Here is a 23,399-nt window from a genome sequence, read left to right on the forward strand (position 1 = left end):
TTGGAAAGAAAATGTATAATTAGTATAAATTGTGTAATTGGAAGGAATTGTATAATTCCAGACCTCTCATATCCTTAGGTGATAAAATTCTCAATAGTATCTACAAAAACAAGATTGGCTTTCCCATAAAATTGAAAACTACAGACTTGTTTCAAATTATCTAAGGTAATATTATAACTAAGTTTTTAAATTTAATAATCATACAGTATAATCTCATTAAAAATAAAAAATCCAGGTCAAACATTTAAACTAAAATTAACTTTTATATTTATATTTATAAATATAATTTATAAATTTATAATTTATATATATTTATATATAATTTATATATAATATCATTTTATATAATTATACAAATATATTTATAAATTTATGAATATATTTATATTTATAAATAAAACTTTATTGTTTGGGAAAATGATGTATTTACTATAGCTTAAATATGGGATGAATTAGCAATCTTATCTTTTAAAGAAATAAGAATTGAAATAGATCATGTTTTCCTCTGTCTCTGATCCTCTCTTATAGAATTTCTCAGTTTGTTTATGTCTCAAGGCAGTTACTAGACAGTGGCTACTTAGGGACAGAATTTCTATCTGATCCACTGTTGTAGTCTACTCAGCCAAACTCCAGAGCTTGGCACCCAATAAACAGATGCTGATGAATAAATGGTGCTTTCCAGAATATCCTAAACTCTTAGAAATTAAGATGTCTCATAAAGCTTGGAGGAGGACATTAACATCTGAATGAGTTTATACCAATTAACATAATTATAAACAAATACTGTAAGTTTTATAATTCAAACACCACGTGCAAATATTATGTCAATGATGCAGAAGAGCAAAATATAAGAATAAAATATGTTAACAATAAAAGACAAGGAGTGGTTTGGATCAAATGTAAATTGATTCAGGCTTTTGGCTTACAAAATTCATTATCATATTCATTTCAACTACAAGAAAGTGAAAAGGCATATTCTCCAAAGGCACAAGTAACAGCAAACAGATTCCCACTGTTATTTTTTTGCTTTCAACACAGAATTGTAGAAAGACCAAAAACCTGACAGTCAGCAAATTGAATGATTCAGGCAAAAGAATATACACAATGCCAATTTTACTTCAGAACCAGGAAGCAGAGTAAATTACACAGGTTGGTTTGTTTTCTTTTTTTAACTTTTATCTGAGAACTTGGCTTTTAAAAGATCGTTTTTACCCTTGAATTGGGTTAGGACTGTGTTTGCAATGTAGTATCACCAAGCTACTGTTTATCGGTTTTTGTTTGTGGTTTTTTTTTTCTTTTTTCTCTATACTGATCAAGGATATTGGGCTGTTCTTCCTGAAGAAAAAAGCCGTGATAATGAATCTGGAGAGGAAATTTTTGAACCACAAGCCTTAGACACAGCTATTTAACACTGACTCTTATTTGCTATAATAATATGTTATAGGCACAATGCCTTTGGGGGAACATGTCACCTGTGGAATATTGCAGGATTCATTTTGGAAAGGTCAGGAAGTCTTACCCAGAGATCTTCGAGAAGGCAAGACCGGGACTGTAGTCAAAGAAGAATGAACCAGTGACCAATCCATTACCCCTTTCAAAAGCCTACCTCACCAAGTGATTGAGTTTGGTTTCTCTGGAAAAGAACTTAGTACCTCCAAAGGACAGTCATCTAAAGATGAAATAAGGAGAAAGGAAAGAAGAGTGGAGGGGGGGAAGGAGTCCATTACTACACTTTGAATTTCCTTTCTCTCTCTCCCAAGTATTGTCCTGGTCTTTACTAGAATGCTACTGTGCTAACCAGAAAAGCATTCAACAATTACTTAAATGCTTCACTTGGTTCTTGATTAAATGTTGATTCTAGCCAGAAACCCATGTCTGAATCTCATTAACTATTCTTCAAGCCTGAAAAATACGATTTAATACACAGAAGAGGGCAACCAACTGGACTTGAACATTGGTGTCCAACAGTGGTGGCTAGCAGTAAATTTTGGAGTAGTAAATTCCTAATGAAGCAGCTTGAGAGGGCCTTAGACCCTCCCAGGTACAAAAAATATATACTTTTCATCTGGAGTATGTGCTCTTAATCATAATCAAAAGACCTCTAGGCACCCCTACATAGAATTTTTACTGTCTCTAAAGAACCTGGATTGCAGAAAAATAGCATTTCTATTTCCATTAACCTCCAACTGAAATTTAAAATACTTAAATTATCAATGTAGGCAACAAATGTAGAAAAACAAATTAAAAATTATACATGATATTTCCATATCAACATGGAGCTATGGCAGACATTTCAAAATATTATTTATGCTCATTCCTGTCATAAAATTATCATTATTGACCTATAGCTAGATATCATTATTTAATAGACACATGAATTACTGTATCATGAATTTTTGTTTCTAATATTTTGATAACTGAATTTTAATAAAATTGCCTTCCTTTGTGATTCTGTATCATTTATTTTAAGCACCAAAACATTATTCTCAGTAGGCACCTGGAGGCCTCACCAGATTACCAAAGGAGTCCTTGGCACAAAAGAAGTTAAAAAGTTTGTCAGAGAGTTTCTCTGCTTTTTCTGAGGATGTGACACCAACAGCTAGAATTCTGTCACCCTAAAGCAGTATTCTGCAAGCTGAAAGTTGTGACAGGCATTCTTACAGGGAGAAAGTTATGTAGGTGTCTATATAATTAGAGATAAACAATTTATGCCTGTAGATCTAGCACAACTACAAAATTAATATGTATAATTTAAATAGAAACAAAACTACAAAACTTATGAAATTTAAGTTAATTATTTTCATAAATAATATTAACAGTATTCTATGAAAAGTATGGTACTGAGTCACAAGTTCTTCTGTATTTAGGAAGCTTATACTATCCCGTATCTCAGCTGAGCAAGTGGGTCACCATTTTTCTCTGTTTGAATTGCCACGAAGGTGCCCTTTGTACATGAAGCCAGTACATACTTTAGTTCCACTACTGAGAAAAATATCTATCAAGTTTGCTCTGTCCCTTTCTTGATTGCTGGCAAACATCTAGCCAACGCAGCTTAGCAGCAACATAATTCATAAAGAGAAACCCAAATACAGGCACCAAAATTCCATGTAAGTACTTGTTATAAAATGGTTATCCGGGAAAGAACCTAGATGTCCATCAACAGATGAATGGATAAAGAAGATGTGGTGTGTATAAAAAAATATATATATATATTTTTTAAAAATATATATATATATTAAAAAATATATATATTAAAAAATATATATATAATGGAATACTATTAAAATATATATATTAAAAATTATATTAAAAATATATATAATGGAATATTAAAAATATATATATAATATATATAATAAATATATATTAATTTAAAAAATCATATATATAAAATATATATTAAAATATATATTTATAAATATATATTAAAAATTATATAAAATATAATTTTTAATATTATATTAAAAATATATATATATAATGGAATACTATGCAGCCATCAGAAAGACCAAAATCTTTCCATTTGCAATGATGTGGATGGAACTAGAGGGTATTATGCCAAGCAAAATAAGTAAATCAGAGAATGATAATTATCATGTAATCTCTCTGATATGATGAACTTGAGAGGTAGGGCAGGGGTTCGTCAGGGGAAGGGAGGGAAAAATGAAACAAGATGGGACTGACCGGAGAGGGAAACAAACCATAAAAGACTCAATCTCAGGAAACAAACTGAGGGTTGCTGGAGGTGTTGGGGGTGGGATGGAGTGGCTGGATTATGGATCTTGGGGAGGGTATGTGCTATGGTGAGTGCTCTGAAATGTGTAAGACTGATGATTCACAGACCTGTACCCCTGGGCCAAATAATACATGATATGTTAATATTTTTAAAAAGGTGGTTTCCAGGTTATTGAGATCAGGCTTACAGTAGTTATTTCTTTATTAACACTGAAATGAAAGCATATATTTAAGAAATTGTTATAGAGAATTCGTGGATCCTCAGAATACATCTGAGTCCCTCAGATGGAAAAGTGCTGTCGAACAACAAGCAAGGAATGCTAAGGATACAATTCTTGGGCACCTTTAATCCATTCACTTATCCCCATTTACACAGATGAGCACAGATGCTCACCCCAAACAGCATAACAATCCACAGTCAGTAAGCTACAGAGGTGAGCGCAGTACTCTGAGAACAGCAGAACTGACTTTTGGAAAATATAATGAAGACATCCAGTGTTCAATTGTTGATAAGATTAGAAAATGTCAGGGTAAAAGGAGAAGGGACTTAACATGATTTCAGATGTCTAGTTAGACTCCCTCTCCCCAAATCCCCCTTTGTAGAGTTGCCTGATGAATAGTAATCCAGGCAAAACTTCAAGACATTCTCTGATCCCCTTAGCTTCATGCTCTTGGCAGAACTCACTTTCAAGCTAATAGAAATACCATGTTACAAACAGAAAACTAGGAAGAAATAACTTTAGGGTTTTTGACTAGTGTATAAGCTTTCTACACACAGCAAATTTTGAGCATGTGATTAGGGCACTTTTGGTGCAAAGTTTTCAGTGCTAAATCTTTTTTTAAAAGTGAATTAACAAGGCAGGAAACAACAAATGTTGGAGAGGATGTGGAGAAAGGGGAACCCTCCTACACTGTTGGTAGGAATGCAAGTTGGTGTAGCCGTTTTGGAAAACAGTGTGGAAATTCCTTAAGAAATTAAAAATAGAGCTACTCTATGACCCAGCAATTGTACTACTGGGTATTTACCCCAAAGATACAGATGTAGTGAAGAGAAGGGCCGTCTGTACCCCAATGTTCATAGCATCAATGGCCACAATAGCCAAACCGTAGAAAGAACCGAGATGCCCTTCAACAGAAGAATGGATAAAGAAGATGTGGTCCATATACACAATGGAATATTACTCAGCCATCAGAAGAGATGAACACCCAACTTCTACATCAACATGGACAAGACTGGAGGAGATTATGCTGAGTAAAATAAGTCAAGCAGAGAAAGTCAATTATTGTTTAGTTTCACTTTTTGTAAAACATAAGGAATAGCATGGAGGACAAGAAAGAAGGAAGGGAAAAATGAAGCAAGGAAAATCAGAGGGAGAGACAAATCATGAGAGACTGTGGATTCTGAGAAACAAACTGAGGGTTTTAGAGATGGGGTGGGAGATGCGTGAGCCTAGTGATGGTTATTAAGGAGTGCACGTATTGCATTGAGCCCTGGGTGTTATACATAAACAATGAATCTTAGAACCCTGCATCAAAAACTAGTGATGTATTTTATGGTGACTAATATAACTCAATAATAAAACAAAGAAAAAGAAAATGTTAAGTATGCAAGAAAAAAAAAAGGAATGAGAGGGGTGCCTGGGTAGCTCAGTTGTTAAGCGTCTGCTTTGGGCTCAGGTCATGATCCCAGGGTTCTGGGATCAAGCCCCGCATCGGGCTCCCTGCTCAGATGCCTGCTTCTCCCTCTCCTACTCCCCCTTCTTGGGTTCCCTCTCTCGCTGTGTCTTTCACTGTCAAATAAATAAATAAAATCTTTAATAAATAAATAATTAATTAATTACAAATAAAAGTGAATGAGAGGGATGACGCATTTTCATCTGATCTAGAGGATTACAGAGCTGGTTACCAAAGAGCTTGATAACAAAACAGAGCACTTGAAGCTTTTAGCACATTACCCCACCTTTTTGTCACTTTAATTCCCGATCAGAGTTTCTAGGTTACTTCACTGTGTACCATATTATCTTTGACCCAAAAGCTCTTGGTTAGTCAAAGAGTTTTTTTCCTTTCCTTAATATTAAATTTATGTTTAATGGTTTATAAAAATATATAAGGAGAAAGGTGAAAACAAAAAAGTGAAAATACAAAATGCAACCTAGAAAAATCCCTTGCTGAAATATAACATGCAAGCTAAGAATGAACCTTCCCCTTTCCATATTACAACTGGGTTTACAAATGCAGCTAATGAAACTCCAGAAGTAATAGATGTCACGTAAAACCTGTTTTACATTTACAAAGCTCTGCCACACAGTGTAACAGGGAGGTATTCTGATTAAGAGTTTACAAACTATAGTATGCTTTGGCTTGATATTGAGGACTCTCAGGCAGAAAGGTCTTAAGGAAAGTCTACTTCCTTGTACCTTTGGCCGGTATTCTCTCCTTGGTTTCCTACCCAGGATATTTGGATAGAACAGAATGTCTGGCCACTGTATTTTTGGACTGAAGTTGACTTAAATAGCCTTCACATATGCCAGGAATTTAAAATGACATGTCAATTAGACAATCATTTTTTTTAAAGTATAAAAGCAAATTCTCTGCTAGGTGTTAGTACTGATACAAGGCATTAAATGATGCTTTAGGTAAAACTAGTTAAATACGTATCAGGTGCAGAAGTATGATTAGATATTGTTAATGAAAAGTGATAAATCAGATATTAAAATTTTGAAATGACTATAGTTCATTTCTTCATTCATTCAATAAATATTTTTTAATTTTTATGTATTTTTTTAATTTCTTTTCAGTCTTCCAGAATTCATTGTTTATGCACCACACCCCATGCTCCATGCAATACGTGCCCTCCATAATACCCACCACCAGGCTCACCCAACCTCCCACCCCCTCCCCTCCAAAACCCTCAGATTATTTTTCAGAGCCCACAGTCTCTCATGGTTCGTCTCCCCCTCCAATTTCCCCCAACTCCCTTCTCTTCTTCATTCAAAAAATATTTTATAGTGCAGTCAACAAAACAAACTACTCTCCCCAAGCTTAAATTTGTTCTGCAACTGCAAAGAATGCAATAAAATTACATGAGCAGGTATGGAATACTTGAAAGAGCACTGGTCTAAGAGTCCCAGGATCAGAATCCCAATTTCATGTTTACTCCCTGCTAGACGAGTGATACTGTATATGTCAACTTAATGTCTCTAAGCCTCAATTCCATTACTTGAAATGGTATTGTCTGTCCTGCACACCTCATCAGTTAATTATATATAAAGACCACAGAGAAAGTATTTAAATATGCCCTCAAAACAACGGAAAGCTCTATAATCACAGGTTAGCAATACTACTGAAATGTATGAAAAACTATCAAATCCCTTGTCATCAATATTTTTAGTTAATGCAGATGGTCCATCGAGGGTCTGGGTGGTCAGACAGTAAAGCTCCATGCCAACTGTCAAGTACATTAATGACATGGAATGACATATATCCAAAGGTTTTGACCTTTCTCCATTTAACCGTTCTAATTTCACCTGGATTTCCTTTACACGTCAAATTTCCTTCATACTCTCAAGCAATGTTCCAGCCATAGGAAGAGAAAACGAGTCAAACAGACCTCCATCAAGCTTCCAAACAGAGTAACAAATACCATATGTCCATTTACTCTTCAGAGTAAGTGTCTGCTTCCTCTACTTGAATCTTAACAAATGGCCAAACTTACAAAATAGAGACAAATCCACTTAGCAAAAGAAAATAACAATTGCTGTAATTGCAACCACATTAATGGGGCTGAGTGTTTGCTTAAAGGACTTCTGCACTTGTGATGAAAATCCCTGTCCTGAAGAGTAATGAAGTGCTTAAAACATGAATAAAACCGTAAAAACTTCAAAATCAAACTCATCAGGAAAACAAATTTTGCTGCACATAATTTGGGTTTACAGTTATTACTGTCAGGTTAATAAACACGGATCTGTATTAATCACTGGTGAACACCAAGCATAAGAAATAGTTAATATATAAGTGCTGTGTGAAACAATGAAATCCAAACAGTTTCTTTGAAGCTAGAGTAATAGGATGATTCTGCTTTTCTTCAGACACTGACAAACCTATGCTATGCTAGCTGAAAGGTAGCTTAATCCTTCCCTTCCTGGCTCAGAAAGAAAATCAATACTCTGTCCAAGACTGTGATTGCCTTTTGTGGGTTTTCATGAAAGAGGCAGGAACAAACAAGAAGATGACTGTGAATGGATGGGCTTCATACAATTTTCAACCATATAATCTTGTTTTAGGAAGAAAATAAGAAATAATAAAAGAAATAATAAAATAAGAAAATAAGAATTAAGAGATACCTCGGTGGCTCAGTCAGTTACATCTAACTTTGGCTCTGGTCATGATCTCAGGGTCCTAGGAATGAGCCCCATGTTGGGCTCTGCACTCAGCACAGAGTCTGCTTGTCCCCCTGCCCCTCCCCCTGCTTGCGCTCTCTCTTTCTCTCTCTTTCTCTCAAATAAATAAAATCTTTTTTTTTAAGATTTTATTTATTTATTTGACAGACAGAGATCACAAGTAGGCAGAGAGGCAGGCAGAGAGAGAGAGGAAGGGAAGCAGGCCCCCTGCGGAGCAGAGAGCCCGATGTGGGGCTCGATTCCAGGACCCTGGGATCATGACTTGAGCTGAAGGCTCACCCAAGTGCCCCATCAAATAAATAAAATCTTTAGAAAAAAGAAAATAAGAATGAAAACAACTGCAGAGAAAGTTCTTACAGTGACTGCGCTCTGATTATGTTTTGCCAGCACTAACTGAATAAGAGCCAAAGCTCTTGGGACACTTTACCCACAACTTTTCCCCCACCAGCATTCTTGGAAGCTTAATGCCTTTACTAAAAATCTGAGGGATACTGAGAAATAGAACCACATTCCAGAGCATAGTGCCTGCCACCATCTAACTGGTCCCATCTCCACACTCTGTCCTCTCTCTCTCTCTTCCAACTCTTGTTCTGGAAGAGCTGACAGATCCATTTGTCCTCTCATAGATGCCATTTTCCTCAAGATGTGATTGTCAGTCACCAACACGTAAAGTAAATTGCACAGCCAATAAAAGAAGGAGAAGAGGAAAAAAAAGGTAAAAAGAACACATGAGCACCTCAAATGCCAATTGGGGGGATAGTTCCCATTAAATCATTGACATTCTGTCATAGAATTCAGATCCTTTTCCCAAGGCACCCACAACAAAATAAGTAACTTCACTTACTTCTTCATTTAACCATCTCAAAATAAGTAACTTAAAACTTCAAAACAGAAACACAAATTTTCCGAGGTGAACCACCATAAAATCCATACCATTGGATTGGAGCAAGCAGTACGTCTCAGAAATGTTGAATGGCATTGATACATTTTCATTTCTTACCCTTCTCCCTATCTGGACAGCTTAGCTGATGGCATTTCACGTTTAGGAATAGCACATAGTTAATAGTCAATAGTTAACGTTTGCCAGATAAGAGAATGGAGTTTTGCCTGTGTGACCTGCAAGTTACTGTGAGTTGAGAGCATTGGCTGCCACACTTAAAAGTCCACCTGTGGGTTCTGCAGACATTAAAGGGCACGAGTATTCAACACCCTCAGACTCACTTGTGTTCTTGTGATTTTGGTCCCCTGGGAGAGAAGCATCTGTGGTCCAGGCTGGAATGTATTGACTGGGATGCGTAGCAGATGTCACAGTGCTCTTGTTACAAATTGTATTTGTAACAATACTATCAGACACTTGAACTTCACCATCAGTGACCAAAGGTTCACTCCCATTTGATTTAAAATAGGCTTTTTCTAATGTTCCTGGAAGACAAAAAAAAAAAAAAAAAGATATTTTGATACATTACTAGAAGTATTCATTAAAAAAAAAAAAATCCATTAAGAAAACTCTAGAGCTACTTTCCCAAGTTTCATTCTACCCAGGCAAACACAAAGAGAAAGATGATGGCTAGCAAAACTACTCACTTCACTGGGACAACCAAGAGAGTTTCTCTTCTACCACGAGTACCCTAAATCTGTGAAGAGACTACTGCTTTCTCAAAAGCTTCAGGAAGAGAAACTGAGTCTCCCGTCTCGGTGTCTCCGTGCCCAAAGAATTTAGGGCAATTCCAGCTCACCTGAGACTCACAACAAATAAATGAGATATGGTAAATCCTATAATGTTTCCTTCCTCTTTTCTCAGGTTCTCCATTTCAAAAATCATTTTATGATCTTTAGTACCCAGGACACAAGCTCTTCGTATCTCTGCTATCTGCCACCAAAGGGCAATTGTGCCTGCTTAGCTTTGGCCTTATATCCCTCCACATTTTCCAAATTTCAGTGACCTAGGCATAACAGAGAAATAAAAATAATAGGGCCCATATGTTTACCAACAATATATCATAAAAACCCCCAAAAAGTAAAACTCTAATTCTAGAAAAACTGAGAGAAGGAACTAAATTATTTTCATCTTTGACCAGAAAATATAAATATAATACGATCAATACGACATAGTCATTAAACTAAGATTATCAACTCATCACTTTCTTGAGGTATTCATTCATTGACAAAATAGTCAAACCTAAGATACTGGAAATCACCTAGCTTTGGCTTCAGCAGAAAGTCCTGAAAACTTTGAAAGAGATGATGTATTTTTAACTTAGTAAAAATAGACAACAGACTGCTTCTAGAATATAGCACTATAATTGAGTATGTCACTAAAATAAACAAATGTGATATTGATTCATTATAGAAATACCCGAGGGAGGTTTTTTTTCCCCCCTAAAGGAATTTACAATGAATGCTCTCATTGGCTCCCACTTTGCCAAACAGTCCACGGACCATTAAAAATAAAAGAAATATAAATAAAATGTTTAATATCGGTCTATGGAAAAAATTTCTCTACATGTGCTTGACACTTGGAAAACATTAACTACAAATCAAAATAGAAAAGCAGCTGTTTTCTAGCTAACTAAGGTCAACAGTTTCATCTGCCGAAAGATTCTAAATAAAACGGTGCAGCATAAAAGCTCAATTGTGACCATGTGGTGCAGGTAACACATTCTCCAAAACGTCTGTGTGATTCTGAGTCACTATTAAAGCCATCTTAAATGTGATAGACTTGATGACTATATAATATGTATAATATGTTATTTCTTTCATACAGAAGAATGTATGAATCAATTAGATATGATTTTATTTTCATCCATTTATGTAGTTGCTCTCATTGTTACTTATTTTGACATAAATAGCCTTTTCACAATAACATGTTAATTCCACTAATGTGGCTGTCATGAACTTTTAAAGCCCATAAAGGTGATTGACTTATGATGTTAACCCTCTGAGTCAGCATCCGGCTCTGTCAACGGACTTTTGGCAAATGCCAACTCCTCACAGTTACAACCCTGAATAACTCACTTAAAAGGAGTGCCTTCCCATCTGAAATATGTCAACAGTTGTTCTTCACATTTTGTTTATAGTGATCAGCCATATTAATAATCTTTCCTTTTATCTTTTTCACCTAACCACAGTGGTGAAAGTGTTAAATGCATCTCTCTACTTAAGAGGTCCTTGGAAACATGGACTTTCTTAGGAAACACTGACTTGGATAACAACTTTCTGCAAAAATTCAGCTTCCCGGGGCACCTGGGTGGCTCAGTCGTTAAGCGGCTGCCTTTGGCTCAGGTCATGATCCTAGGGTCCTGGGATCGAGTTCTGCATCAGGCTCCTTGCTCAGCGGGAAGCCTGCTTCTCTCTCTCCCACTCCCCCTGCTTGTGCTCTCTCTCTTGCTGTGTCTCTGTCAAATACATAAATAAAATCTTTAAAAAAAAAATGGTTTGAAAAAAAAAATCCAGCTTCCCTGCTCTTAAACTCACATATCAAAGCAAGTTGGCAGAATAGATAGAAAGACAAAGGTAATCCATGATATAGGGTAGTGGTTGGAGTTACTGTTCCTCGAGTACAATCTTAAAGAGACAGACAGACCAACCAACATACAGAAAGGGAGAAGAAACACACCTAAGGACCTATCTAAAAAGCCTGAACTCATTAGACAATTTGTTTTCAAGCATGCCCGGAAACCCACCAACTCTCAACTCACGGTTGGTCATCTATGATGCATTTTTTTTTTTAAGAACAAAAATTAGAACTCAGTAAGACTGAACACCCTCAGGCTATACCATGATGAGCTGTAAAAATGCTGAGGGTTATTAGCCCAAAGTGGAGGGTTCATTCTTCCCGTTTTGCCCCATCCTTTCTATATTCCTATTTTTATAGTGCTGTGGCTCAAAGTGCAGGTCCTACAGCCTGACCACCTGGATTTCAATCCCATCTCTGGTACTCACCAGCCCTGAAACTTTGGGAAAACTCTCAACTGCCATAAAATAAGGAAAATAAAAGGACCTCCCCTCATGGGACTGGTCATTAGGATCAAATTAATCTCTCTCACTCTCTCTCTCTCTACACACACACACACACACACACACACACACACACACATGAACTCACACACACACACATTTGGAATAGTTCCGGGCACATCGTAAGTTCTCAATAACTTTTAGTCATTACTAAGTAATGATAGTCATGAAAGTAAAACTGCCTTCCTTAGGATTGCTAAGGTACTCTTAAATAAATACCAGTTTCCACTTACAATAAATGCATGCCACATAACAAAAATGGCTAAGGAAATGTTCAAAAGTGAATCACGTAACCTACTTTTGGAGTGAATGAAGTGGGGCTCTTTCATGCCAAGTTAATACAAGTCTACAATGATCAAGGTTGTATGGCTTAAATGGTCACAGGGTTTTCCTAAGCAGAAGAGGGAGGTGAGTGGGTATGCATCAGAGCCATGCCACATAGGACTCAATGGACCATTGCTCATTTTGCATATGGAAAGAGGCCACAAGCCAAGGAATGCAGGAAGCCTCCAGGAGCTGGGAAAGATAGGAAACAGACTGTCCCCTAGAACCTCCAGAAGGAATACAGTCCTGCCAATATCTTACTTTTAGCCCAGTGCTATTTGGACTTCTGCCCTCCATAACTCGAAGTTAATATATTTATGTCATTTTAAGTTACTAAGTAATTGATTTGTTTTAGCAGTCATAGGAAACTAACATAGGCATCTTGCTAAGGATATTTACTATAGGCATCTACAGAGTTGGCTTTCCAACAATCTTTTGAAACAGATGCCATCATTAGCTCTTTACAGAGTTTCAGGGAGAAGGAAAACGAAGCTTTCAAGAGTTATTTAACTTACCCAAGAATTGAGCTGGGACATGATACACACACATACACATGCACCCACACACACTTCTCACTTTGAACAAGTTGTACAAGTTGGAAAAAATCAACCATCCAATGCATGGAGAAAAAATTATCTTCCTATGATATGAGTTTAAAAGTAATTCCTTATCTTTATATCTCTAGCCATGTGTTAACACATTTACTTGGCATTTTCTATGTGCCAGGAACTTTGTATTTACTCTCTGCTGAAAACACAACATTTAGTAAGAGCTTCTTATCATCAAGATGTTTATAGATTAGTTGAGGGAAACAGGCATGTAGTCTAAAAATACAAACCATGATGCAAGGGCTTTGAGAATGATATGCATAAGGCAATCTGGTGACAGAAAGTAGAGAAGTAGCTGTCATGCCATTTGAGAAAGTCAGGAAAGGTTTCTTAGGCGAGAATCATCCTCAATAGAAATCTTGAAAGATATTTAACAATTGTGTAGGTTTGAGCAAAGTATTTGTGAGGAAGAAGGGGTGTGGTAATAGGGAATGGAGAACTTTCTAGATGGAACAAAGGGGAAGATATGCAAAGCCCAGCAGCAGGTCATTAAATACAGCCAGCACACGGGGGACTGGCAGGAGGAAAAACGAGAGAAGGAGAAGCAGCCACATTGTGAAGAGTAGTTCCTGTTAAAGTCCTGGAATTGTTCTTATGATGAGGAATTTTGTAGGATCTTAGATGGGGTGGCACAATGGAATGATTACTGTGGCAGCAGGATGATGCTGGAATGGGGTCAAGTCTGGAGGATAATAAGAAGGCTATTGCAATAGTCCGAGTGAGAAAAGAGCATGGCCTGACCCAAGGCAAAAGCAACCAAGACAAAGGTAACATTTGGAAGAGAGTTTTCAGAGGCAAAATTGTGAGTGACAGGGAACGAGTCAGAGGTCCCTTCCAGGTTTCTGGTTTGAATTACAGTGTATCTGAAGGGACCCTTCTCTGACCTAATTCCCTGTCTCTGGACTTTTTTGACATTGGTCAAAGGGTATAAACTTCCAGTTATAAGATGAATAAGTTCTGGGCATCTAGTGTGCAGCCTGGTGATTGTAGTTAATAATACTGTATCATACACTTAAAAAAAAAAAAAAAAGAATCTCCAGGGCTCTTTTTCTTTTTCTCAGGCACAGTAACTTGCATAGGTGCAAGATGATGGTTGGCCCATCGCTTTAGTCCCTGAATGACTTCAATGAGTAAAGCCCCCATGCCATTCGCAAAGGACTTGTAACACCAAGGAGAAATTACCTTTATTGTTTTTAAACCACTATTATTTTAGGATTACTTTTGTTATACAGGACAGCACAGCCTATCCTGACTGTTACAATAGATAATTTACAAATACATTGAGTATACAATGCCTGCAAAACATTCAAGGGGAAAAAAGTCTAAATCTAAAGAATCTTAACATATCCTCCAGAATGACTTGCCAGAACCCCCACAAATTTATATCTTCCAGAGCACACACTCTTTGTATCACATCTACTCTCAAGAATGATCATCTGTTTCCCTGTCTGCCTCCTTGAAGGTAGGAAGATGTATTATGCACGTCTACATCTCAAGTGCCCAGCTGAATGCTGGGCACCAGTGTCAGTCTTAATGAATTTTTGCTGAAATGTATGGATGATGAAGTCATGGGAGTGGATGACATTGCCTAGAGAGGCATGGGTGTCAAGTGAGAAGAGAGAGAGCTTAGGATAGAAATCCCAACATTTAATGGCTAGGTAAAGAAAGATGAGCTCAAGCAGACAGAGAAAGAGCTGCCAGAAATAGCAGAAAAATCAGAAGTGAGAATATGCAGGCAAAACAGAAGCACATTTTGAAAAGAAAGGAGTAGTTAAGACTGGATAAGATCGTATCTGGTCATATGATCCCAGCTGAACAACAGACAGTGTTGCTGGCACCAACTAACCATGAAAGTGCTCCTTTGGAACTGGCAAAAACAAACACAGCATGAGCTTTTTTTTTTTTTTTAAAGGACAATAATCATTACACTTATTGAGCATTTACTGCTCAGCATTTTAAATCCATTATTCCATTTACTCTTCACAACCTTATGAAGTAGATACTAATATCATTTCACTTTACAAAAGAGAACTAGGAAGTTCTATGAAAATTGCTCAAGATATCAAAGCCAGCAAGTGAGCAGGAATTCAAAACCATGCAGTCTGACTTCAAAGCCTAGTCTTTCCACCAAGATGTTTTGTTTTTCAAGTGGTAATATTTATCATTTTTATTTATTAATTTTTGTACAATACTGTAGAAAAAGAGTCAAGCTTCATTCTCTATGTTTTTAGGAGAACAGTTGGCTCCACATTAAGAATGAAGATGAAAATCTATCGCCTCTGACCACCCTCCTGCCCTCTATTACCCAATTTTGGTTTGGTTGTTACATTCTTTTCTTTTCTTTTCTTTTTTAATTTTATATCTTTTTTCAAAGTCTTATTCAAATGCACATTGGTTTCAAATGCTGTGCATTGGATAAAAAGTCATTGGTGCCTCAGAAAGGACATTTAGTTAGTATGACAAAAAGAGAGAGGGAGGAAGATCAGATTGCAGTGGGCTGAGGACCGGATCAAGCACAGAAATCACCTTGGGATCTTGCTAGAATGCAAGGTGAGCAGGTCCAGAGTGGGATCTGCTTTTCACACAAACTCCCAAGTAATGTTGACATTGTCCCCATGCACCACACTTTGAGTACAAGGGTTTAGACTCCTACTTCAGAAAGCTTTAAACATTACATATAACCTCAGGCCTGAGCAATTAAAGAAAAACCATTCTCAAGTTTGAGAACTCTGTGTCCATGAATCTGTACCTGAAGGCCAGGGTTATTAAAGGAATTTGGGGGACTTAGGAATATAGAATCAGGTCATAAAAGGTCATAGAGGATTGTAGATTTCTGGTGTATGGAAATAAGGATCTGGGAGGTTTTTCCATGTTAATTTGATAATCAAAATGAAATATTCTAAGTTAGGAAGTTAAAATTCTTCTAATTCCAAGTTCTTATAAAAGCCACAAGCATAAAGAAGTTTGCTAAGAGAAAAACTATATTTAAGTTCAATGATCTTTAGCTCAGCTAGCATTTTTGAAGAGGAACGTCACTTTTGTAGGGGAATATTTCTCCTGAGTTCAAGAAAAATGGGCTATTTACCATATTTCCTACAATCTTCACCACTATAATTTTTCTCTCTTCTTCATTGCATGACAAAACAAAAAATTAACTGACCACACATTGTCCTTTCACAGGACTACCAAAATTAGGAAATTAGACCACTCTTGATAAGCTTACGGTTAAAACAAACAAAATTTATTTTAGAAGTGGATGAATAGAAGGGCCTTTGACATCAAGACTTCAAGAGCCTGGGAAAGAAGACAGGAAACAAGCTAATGAGACTTTTTGGACCATAACTTTGGTGAAATTAAGATGACTACTAGTTTGCAAAAATCAGTGCAAACAAAAGTCCAAAACACCACACACTTGGAGAACTGTTGCAATATCCCCATATTTTTTCTTCCTGCCACATACTCTACCCACTTCAATCTTCTCTCCCCACACCTGCCAAAGGCACCTTGTAAAAGCCTCCACCCGATCAAACATAGTCACTCCCATACTCCACATCCTCGTGGAGCTCATATTGGCAGTGCTACTCCAACCGAAAAGTCCATCCTCAACTCAAACTAGCTTTGGGCCCCTGTCATGAACTCACACAGCAACTGTCTCTTCCCACATCAGAGTCACCTCTGGTGTCATTAATTAATTGTGTGATCATTTTTTAATGCCTTCGTCCCTCCCTGAACTGTGGAGCCCATGAGGGTAGGTTTTATTCAGTGCCATAACACACTGCCTTACACTCAATACATGTTCATTAAAGGGTAGAATAGTGCCACAATACAGCTGCAATTCTATCTTGTCGAATGTTTCCCAACATACCCAAATAGTTTTACTTTAAATATTGCATATACGTGTTTATGTATTATTTATATATTTATATATAATTTAAGGCAGATATCAATGCAATCTCTAATAAAGTACTCTTACAAAAGCTGACTCTTCTAGGCATGGGAAGGCAGCATTACCTGCTGCTGGTTTAATTCTGATAAGAAATGGATTAGCCTCTGAAATTAATCTTCGGGTCTAAGTATAAGAGTTGTGTGAAACTTGCCATCACATTGCAAATCCCACAGTCAAATTTATTCCTTCCTAGTGACTTCACTGGCAATTAAAACATACTGAGGCAATGGCTAGGTTGTAGAGTTATTGAGGTTATGGATTATGGGATTACAATGACAATGGATCATAGCACAAAAATTTTAGTTCTTATGGATAGAGTTAAAAAGAAATAAACACGTTTTTAGTCAATTTTTGAGTATAATAAAATCTAATTCTTTACTTCCATAATAACTTTTGTTGTTTACGAAAAGACTACAACAAATTTAATTTCATTCGACTTACATAATAATTCTGTGACATGAGTAAGAATTTAATTCCTCCTCTGACAGAGAAGTTAAAGCATCTGACCAAAACCCACACATCTAGTAAATGGAAGAGGAAGAACACTAAACCCCAGCCTTATAAATTATTATAAATTATTTTTCTATGTCACATGGCTCTCCATTATTAAGCTATAACTAAAGAAATAAAAACCTAGGTAGAGGGGCGCCTGGGTGGCTCAGTGGGTTAAAGCCTCTGCCTTCGGCTCAGGTCATGATCCCAGAGTCCTGGGATCGAGCCCCGCATCGGGCTCTCTGCTCCGTGGAGAGCCTGCTTTTCTCCTCTCTCTGCCTGCCCCTCTGCCTACTTGTGATCTCTGTCTGTCAAATAAATAAATAAAATCTTTAAAAAAAAAAAAAAAAACCTAGGTAGAATATTATAACTCCCCCACTCTTCAGTTTTCCTTTCAATGTCTTTCAACAACCTAAATCTTTTTTTAAAAAACATTTTTGAGTATAATTGACACAGAGTGTCACATTAGTTTCACGTGTGCAACATAATAGTTCAACTTCTCTCTGTTATGCTATGTTCACAAGTGTAGTCACCGTCTGTCACCATACAACACTGCTATAATATCATCGACTGTATTCCCTATGCTGTGCCTTTTATCCCTGTGGCTTATTCTCTTGGTGGTAACTGGAAGACTGTATCTCCCACTCCTCTCCACCCATTTTGCCCATCCCCTACCCCTTTCCCTCTGGCAATCATCAGTCTGTTCTTTGTACTTATAGTCTGGTTCTGCTTTTTGTTTGCTTATCCACTTGTTTTGTGTTTTTTAGATTCCACATTTGAGTGAAATCATATGGTATTTATCTTTCTCAGTCTGAGTTAATGCACTCAGCGTAATAGACTTTGGGCCCATCGATGTTGTCACAAATAGCAAGATTTCATCCTTTTTTAAATGGCTGCAAAATATTCCATTTCATATCTATATATCTATATCTATATCTATCTATCATCTCTCTCTCTCTCTCTCTCTCTCTCTCTATATATATATATATATATATATATACATATGTATGTATATACTGCCTCTTATCCATTTGTCTACTGACGGAAAATTGGGTGGCTTCCAAATCTTGGCCATTGTAAGTAATGCTGCAGTAAGCATAGGGGTACATGTATCTTTCTGAGTTAGTTTTTTCATTTTCTTTGAGTAAATACTCAGTAGTAGAATTGCTGGATCACACAGTAATTCTACTTTTAATTTTTTTTTGAAGAATATCCACACTATTTTTCACAAGGGCTTCACCAATTTGCATTCCCAAAAACTGTGCCCAAGGGTTCCTTTATTTCCACATCCTCACCAACACTTATCATTTCTTATGTTTTTTATTTTAGCCATTCTGAGAGCCAAAACGTTATATTTCATTTTGTTTTAATTTGCATTTCCTTGCAAATTTCCTTGATTGATGATGGTGATCATTTTTTGATGTGTCTGTACATCTTCTTTGGAAAAATGTCTATTCAGATCCTCTGCCCATATTTAATTAGATTATTTGGGGGTGTTTGGTGTTAAGCTGTAGAAGTTCTTTATAGATTTTAGATATTAACCCCTTATCAGTTTTATCTTTTATAAATACCTTCTCCCATTCAATACATTGTCTTTTTGTTTTGCTTATGGTTTCCTCACTGTGTAGAAGCTTTTTATTTTTATGTGGTCCCAATCGTTTAATTTTGCTTTTGTTTCCTTTGCTAGAACAGACATATCAAGGAAAACATTTCTATGGCCATTATCAAAGAAATTACTGCCTATGTTTTCTTCTGGGAATTTTATGGTTTCAGATCTCTCACTTACCTCTTTAATCCATTTTGTGTTTATGTTTGTGAATGGCATAAGAAAGTGGTCCAATTTCATTCTTTTGCCTGCAGCTGTCCAGTTTTCCCAACACCATTTGTTGAAGAGACTTTTCCCATTGCATAGTCTTGCCTTCTTTGTCATAGATTAATTGACCATATAAATATGGCTTTATTTCTGGACTCTTTATTCTCTTTCATTATTCTATGTGTCTTTTTTTACGCTAGCACTATATTGTTTTGATTACTAAGGCTTTGTAGTATATCTTAAAATCTGGAATTGTGATCTCTTCAACTTTGTTCTTATTTCCCAAGAAGGCTTTGGCTATTTGGGATCTTTTTGATTCTATCAAAATTTTAGTATTACTTGTTCTAGTTCTTCGAGAAATGCTCTCAGTGTTCTGATAGTGACTACACTGAATCTGTAGATTGTTTGGACATTGGGTGGTATGGACATTTGAACAATACTCATTCTTCCAATCCATGAGCATGGAACGTCTTTCCGTTTGTTTCTGTAATCTCCAACTCTTTCATCAGTGTTTTATAGCTTTCAGAGTACAGGTCTTTCACTTCCTTGGTTCAGTTTATTTAGGTATTTTATCCTTTTTGGTGCAATTGTAAATGGAATTGTTTTCGTAATTTCTCCTATTGATGCTACTCATTCCTAGTGTACAGAAATACTATTGATTTCTGGGGGTTAATTTTGTATCCTGCAAGTTTGCTGACTTCATTGATTACTTCTAATAGTTTTTTGGTGGAGTCTTTAGGATCTTCTATGTATGGTATCAAGTCATCTTCAAATAGTGACAGCTTATCTTCTTCCTTACCAATATGGATGACTCATTTCTTTTGCTTTTCTGATTGCTGTGGTTAGGACTTCCAGTACTATGTTGAATAAAAGTAGTGAGAATGGACATCCTTGTCTTGTTCTTGGTCTCAGAGGAAAAATTCTCAGTTTTTCCCCATTGAGTATGATGTTAGCTGTGGGTGTTTTATACATGACCTATATTAGACCTATATATACACTCACACTGTTGAGAGTATTTATCATGAACAGTTGTTGAATTTTGTCAGATGCTTTTCTGCATCTATTAAGATGATCACATGATTTTTATTCTTCATTTTGTTCATGTAGTTTATCACATTGATTGATTTGCAAATATTAAATTATCCTTGCATCCCCAGAATAAATCCCACTTGATTGAGGTGATAATCCTTTCAATGTATTATTGAATGGTGTGCTATTTTGTTAAGGATTTTTGCATCTGTGTTCATCAAACATATTGACTTATAGTTTGTGTGTGGTTGTGTGTGTGGTTGTGTATGTGGTTGTTTGCGTGCGTGTGTGTGTGTTGTCTTTGTCTGGTTTTGGTGTCAGGGTAATGCTGGCCACAAAGAATGTCTTTGTAGGCTCTCCTTCCTCTTCTATTTTTTGAAACAGTTTAAGGAGAATACATATTAACTCTTCCTTAAATGTTTGGTAAAATCCACCTTGTAATTTATCTGATCCTGGACTTTGATTTTTTAAAAAACAGAATCTTTATTTCAGAGTCCAAATCTTTGGAACCATATGGACAGCTCACAGTATCTGCTGATTTTAGAAACACTAAACGAAACTAAGCTAAGACTTTGTAGTTCCAACTTCGGTTTTGGGGGTTGAGGAGAGAAACAATTTGCTATTGCTCCGTTCTATATACTGCCACTGAAATAATTATTCAGAAAAGTCCAACTCTCTTATCTTCAGGAATCTCTTTTCCACTTGATTTTATACATGAGAGAAGCCCAAAGAGACAAAATTAGAGACACATAAGGCATATGTATTAGCATAAAGCTTTTATCATCTTTTTTTAAATAATAATCCTCTCACTATTATCTTTGTCCTTTGAAGCTACAGTTCCTGCTATTTATACAAAATTTATACAAATTTGGCATCCCACCATCCATAGCATAACTATCCCATAAATAACTATAAAACTTTGAAAGAGTATGGAGTTATAAACGCAAACCAAACAGAACATGTTTAAAAGGAAGCAGGATTTAATGAGGTTTTTTTAAAACACAAATATAAAATGGTTTTATTGCTCATTAAAGCGACAAACATCTCAGTTATAAAATAGGAAATGTTTATTTGAGGAGATATTACTTACTATATCCATATATCATCTGGTGCAGAATCTATGAAAAGAATGCTTTTGAAGAAAATGTCCGGGAAACCCCCATTTTCTAAAGGTTACCTAAATATAAGCCATAGTGGTACTTAGAAGTGGTTATAAATGGTATACTTCCTAACCCCATATAAAAGAAATCTACTGCTAGGTATAAACCCAAAAGAAATGAAAACATATATTCAGACAAAAACTTGTACATGAATGTTCAGAGCAACATTATTCATAATAGGCAAAAGATGGAAACAACTAAAATTGGTATATGGACAAAGAAAATGTGGTAAATCCACACAACAGAATATTATTTGGCTGTAAGAAGGGATGAAATACTGAAACATAATAGAACGTGAAATAGAACATAATAGGATATAATAGACTATAGTAGAAATATAATAGAACATTGAAAATATTATACCAAATTAGAAAAACTGGTTAGGGGCACCTGGGTGGGTGGCTCAGTGGGTTAAGCCTCTGCCTTCAGCTCAGGTCATGATCTCAGGGTCCTGGGATCGAGCCCTGCATCGGGCTCTCTGCTCAGTGGGGAGCCTGCTTCCCCCTATCTCTCTCTGCCTACTTGTGATCTCTGTCTCTCAAATAAATAAATAAAATCTTAAAAAAAAAAAACTGGTTACAAAAACCACATATGGTGATATGAAATGTCCAGAATAGGGAACTCTATAGAGACATTATTACACAGATTAGTGATAGCTTAGGGTTGGGACAGGGGGGCTATGGAAAGACAGGAGACTGACAGTGAAAAGTACAGTTTCTTCTTGAAGTGGTAAAAATGTTCCAAAACTGATTGTAGCGAAGGTTACACTTACCTGTGAATATACTAAAAATTATTCAAATATATACTTTAAGCAGATACGTGAATTATATTTCAATAAAGCTATAAGGATAGGAACTAACAAACAAACAAACTTAACCGAAATATAGCACTGTCTTAATTGCATCTCTCCTCTGTTGAGAGGCCTCTCAGCACTGAGGTACTTAAAATGTGTTTAAAACTTCTATTTGCATTCTACCCTGAGAATGAAAGAAAGTCGTTTTCAATGTGTGTGAGCCTCTGAATACACTATTACCAGAATTAGATTGAAAACTGACAGCGGTATGATTGGTAGAACCAGACAGACACTCGCACAGATAACAGCTATAAATCTAGACAAAACACACAAGTACTTGAAGACCCTGGACAGGAAACAAAAGCTGGCTAACTCTGGAGGGGTGCGGAGTCTTGGAAGGAAAGGGTGGCAAAGATGAACTTCAGTTTTGTCCAGCCTGTAGCCTGAGAGCTGGCCACAGTTAGTACAATGTGGGCACAGGCTGCCTAAAATTCCAATAGAAAACCAAACTGAGGGTTTTGGAGGGGAGGGGTGGTGGGGGGTTGGATGAGCCTGGTGGTGGGTATTATGGGGGGCATGTATAGCATGGAGCACTGGGTGTGATGCATAAACAATGAATTTTGGAACACTGAAAAAATAAAATAAAGTTTAAAAAAAAAAAAGAAAAAACCTGAATGCTGCTGCGCTGAGACACTTTCTCTCTTTAAAAAAAAAAAAAAATCTTATTTATTTATTAGAGAGAAGGAACATGTGCACAGGACGGGGTGGGCTGGAAGAGGAAAGGCAGTAGGAGAGGAAGAAGCAGGCTCCCTGCTGAGCAGGGAGCCTGATGGGGGGGCTCGGGGGGGGGTGCTCAATGGGGGCTTATTGGGGGCCTGGATAGAGGGCTCAATCCCAGGACCCTGGGATCTGACCTGAGTCAAAGGCAGACGCTTAACTGACAGAGCCTACCCAGGCGCCCCTCTCAGTCTTCTTATCACTGTCTGACTTCTGAAGTGTCTCTCCTCTCTTGGCAGCTGCGAAACCCAGCATTTCCAGGTTCTTTTCTTCTTGTCTGACCATTCTTCCTGTATCCCTTACTT

General features: G+C 36.7%; 1 protein-coding gene across 1 annotated transcript in view; it reads right to left on the reverse strand.

The window, feature by feature from the left end:
- CORIN (corin, serine peptidase) overlaps positions 1–23,399 on the reverse strand; it is a 251,745-nt gene that overhangs the window by 194,567 nt on the left and 33,779 nt on the right. Inside the window, exon 3 of the mRNA XM_080796927.1 lies at positions 9,357–9,557. Within this exon, the coding sequence (XP_080653053.1) occupies positions 9,357–9,557 (201 nt within the window). The remainder of the gene's footprint in view (positions 1–9,356; positions 9,558–23,399) is intronic.

This window comes from Martes martes (genome assembly GCF_963455335.1).
Source record: "Martes martes genome assembly, chromosome: 2".
Classification (NCBI taxonomy): Eukaryota; Metazoa; Chordata; class Mammalia; order Carnivora; family Mustelidae; genus Martes; species Martes martes.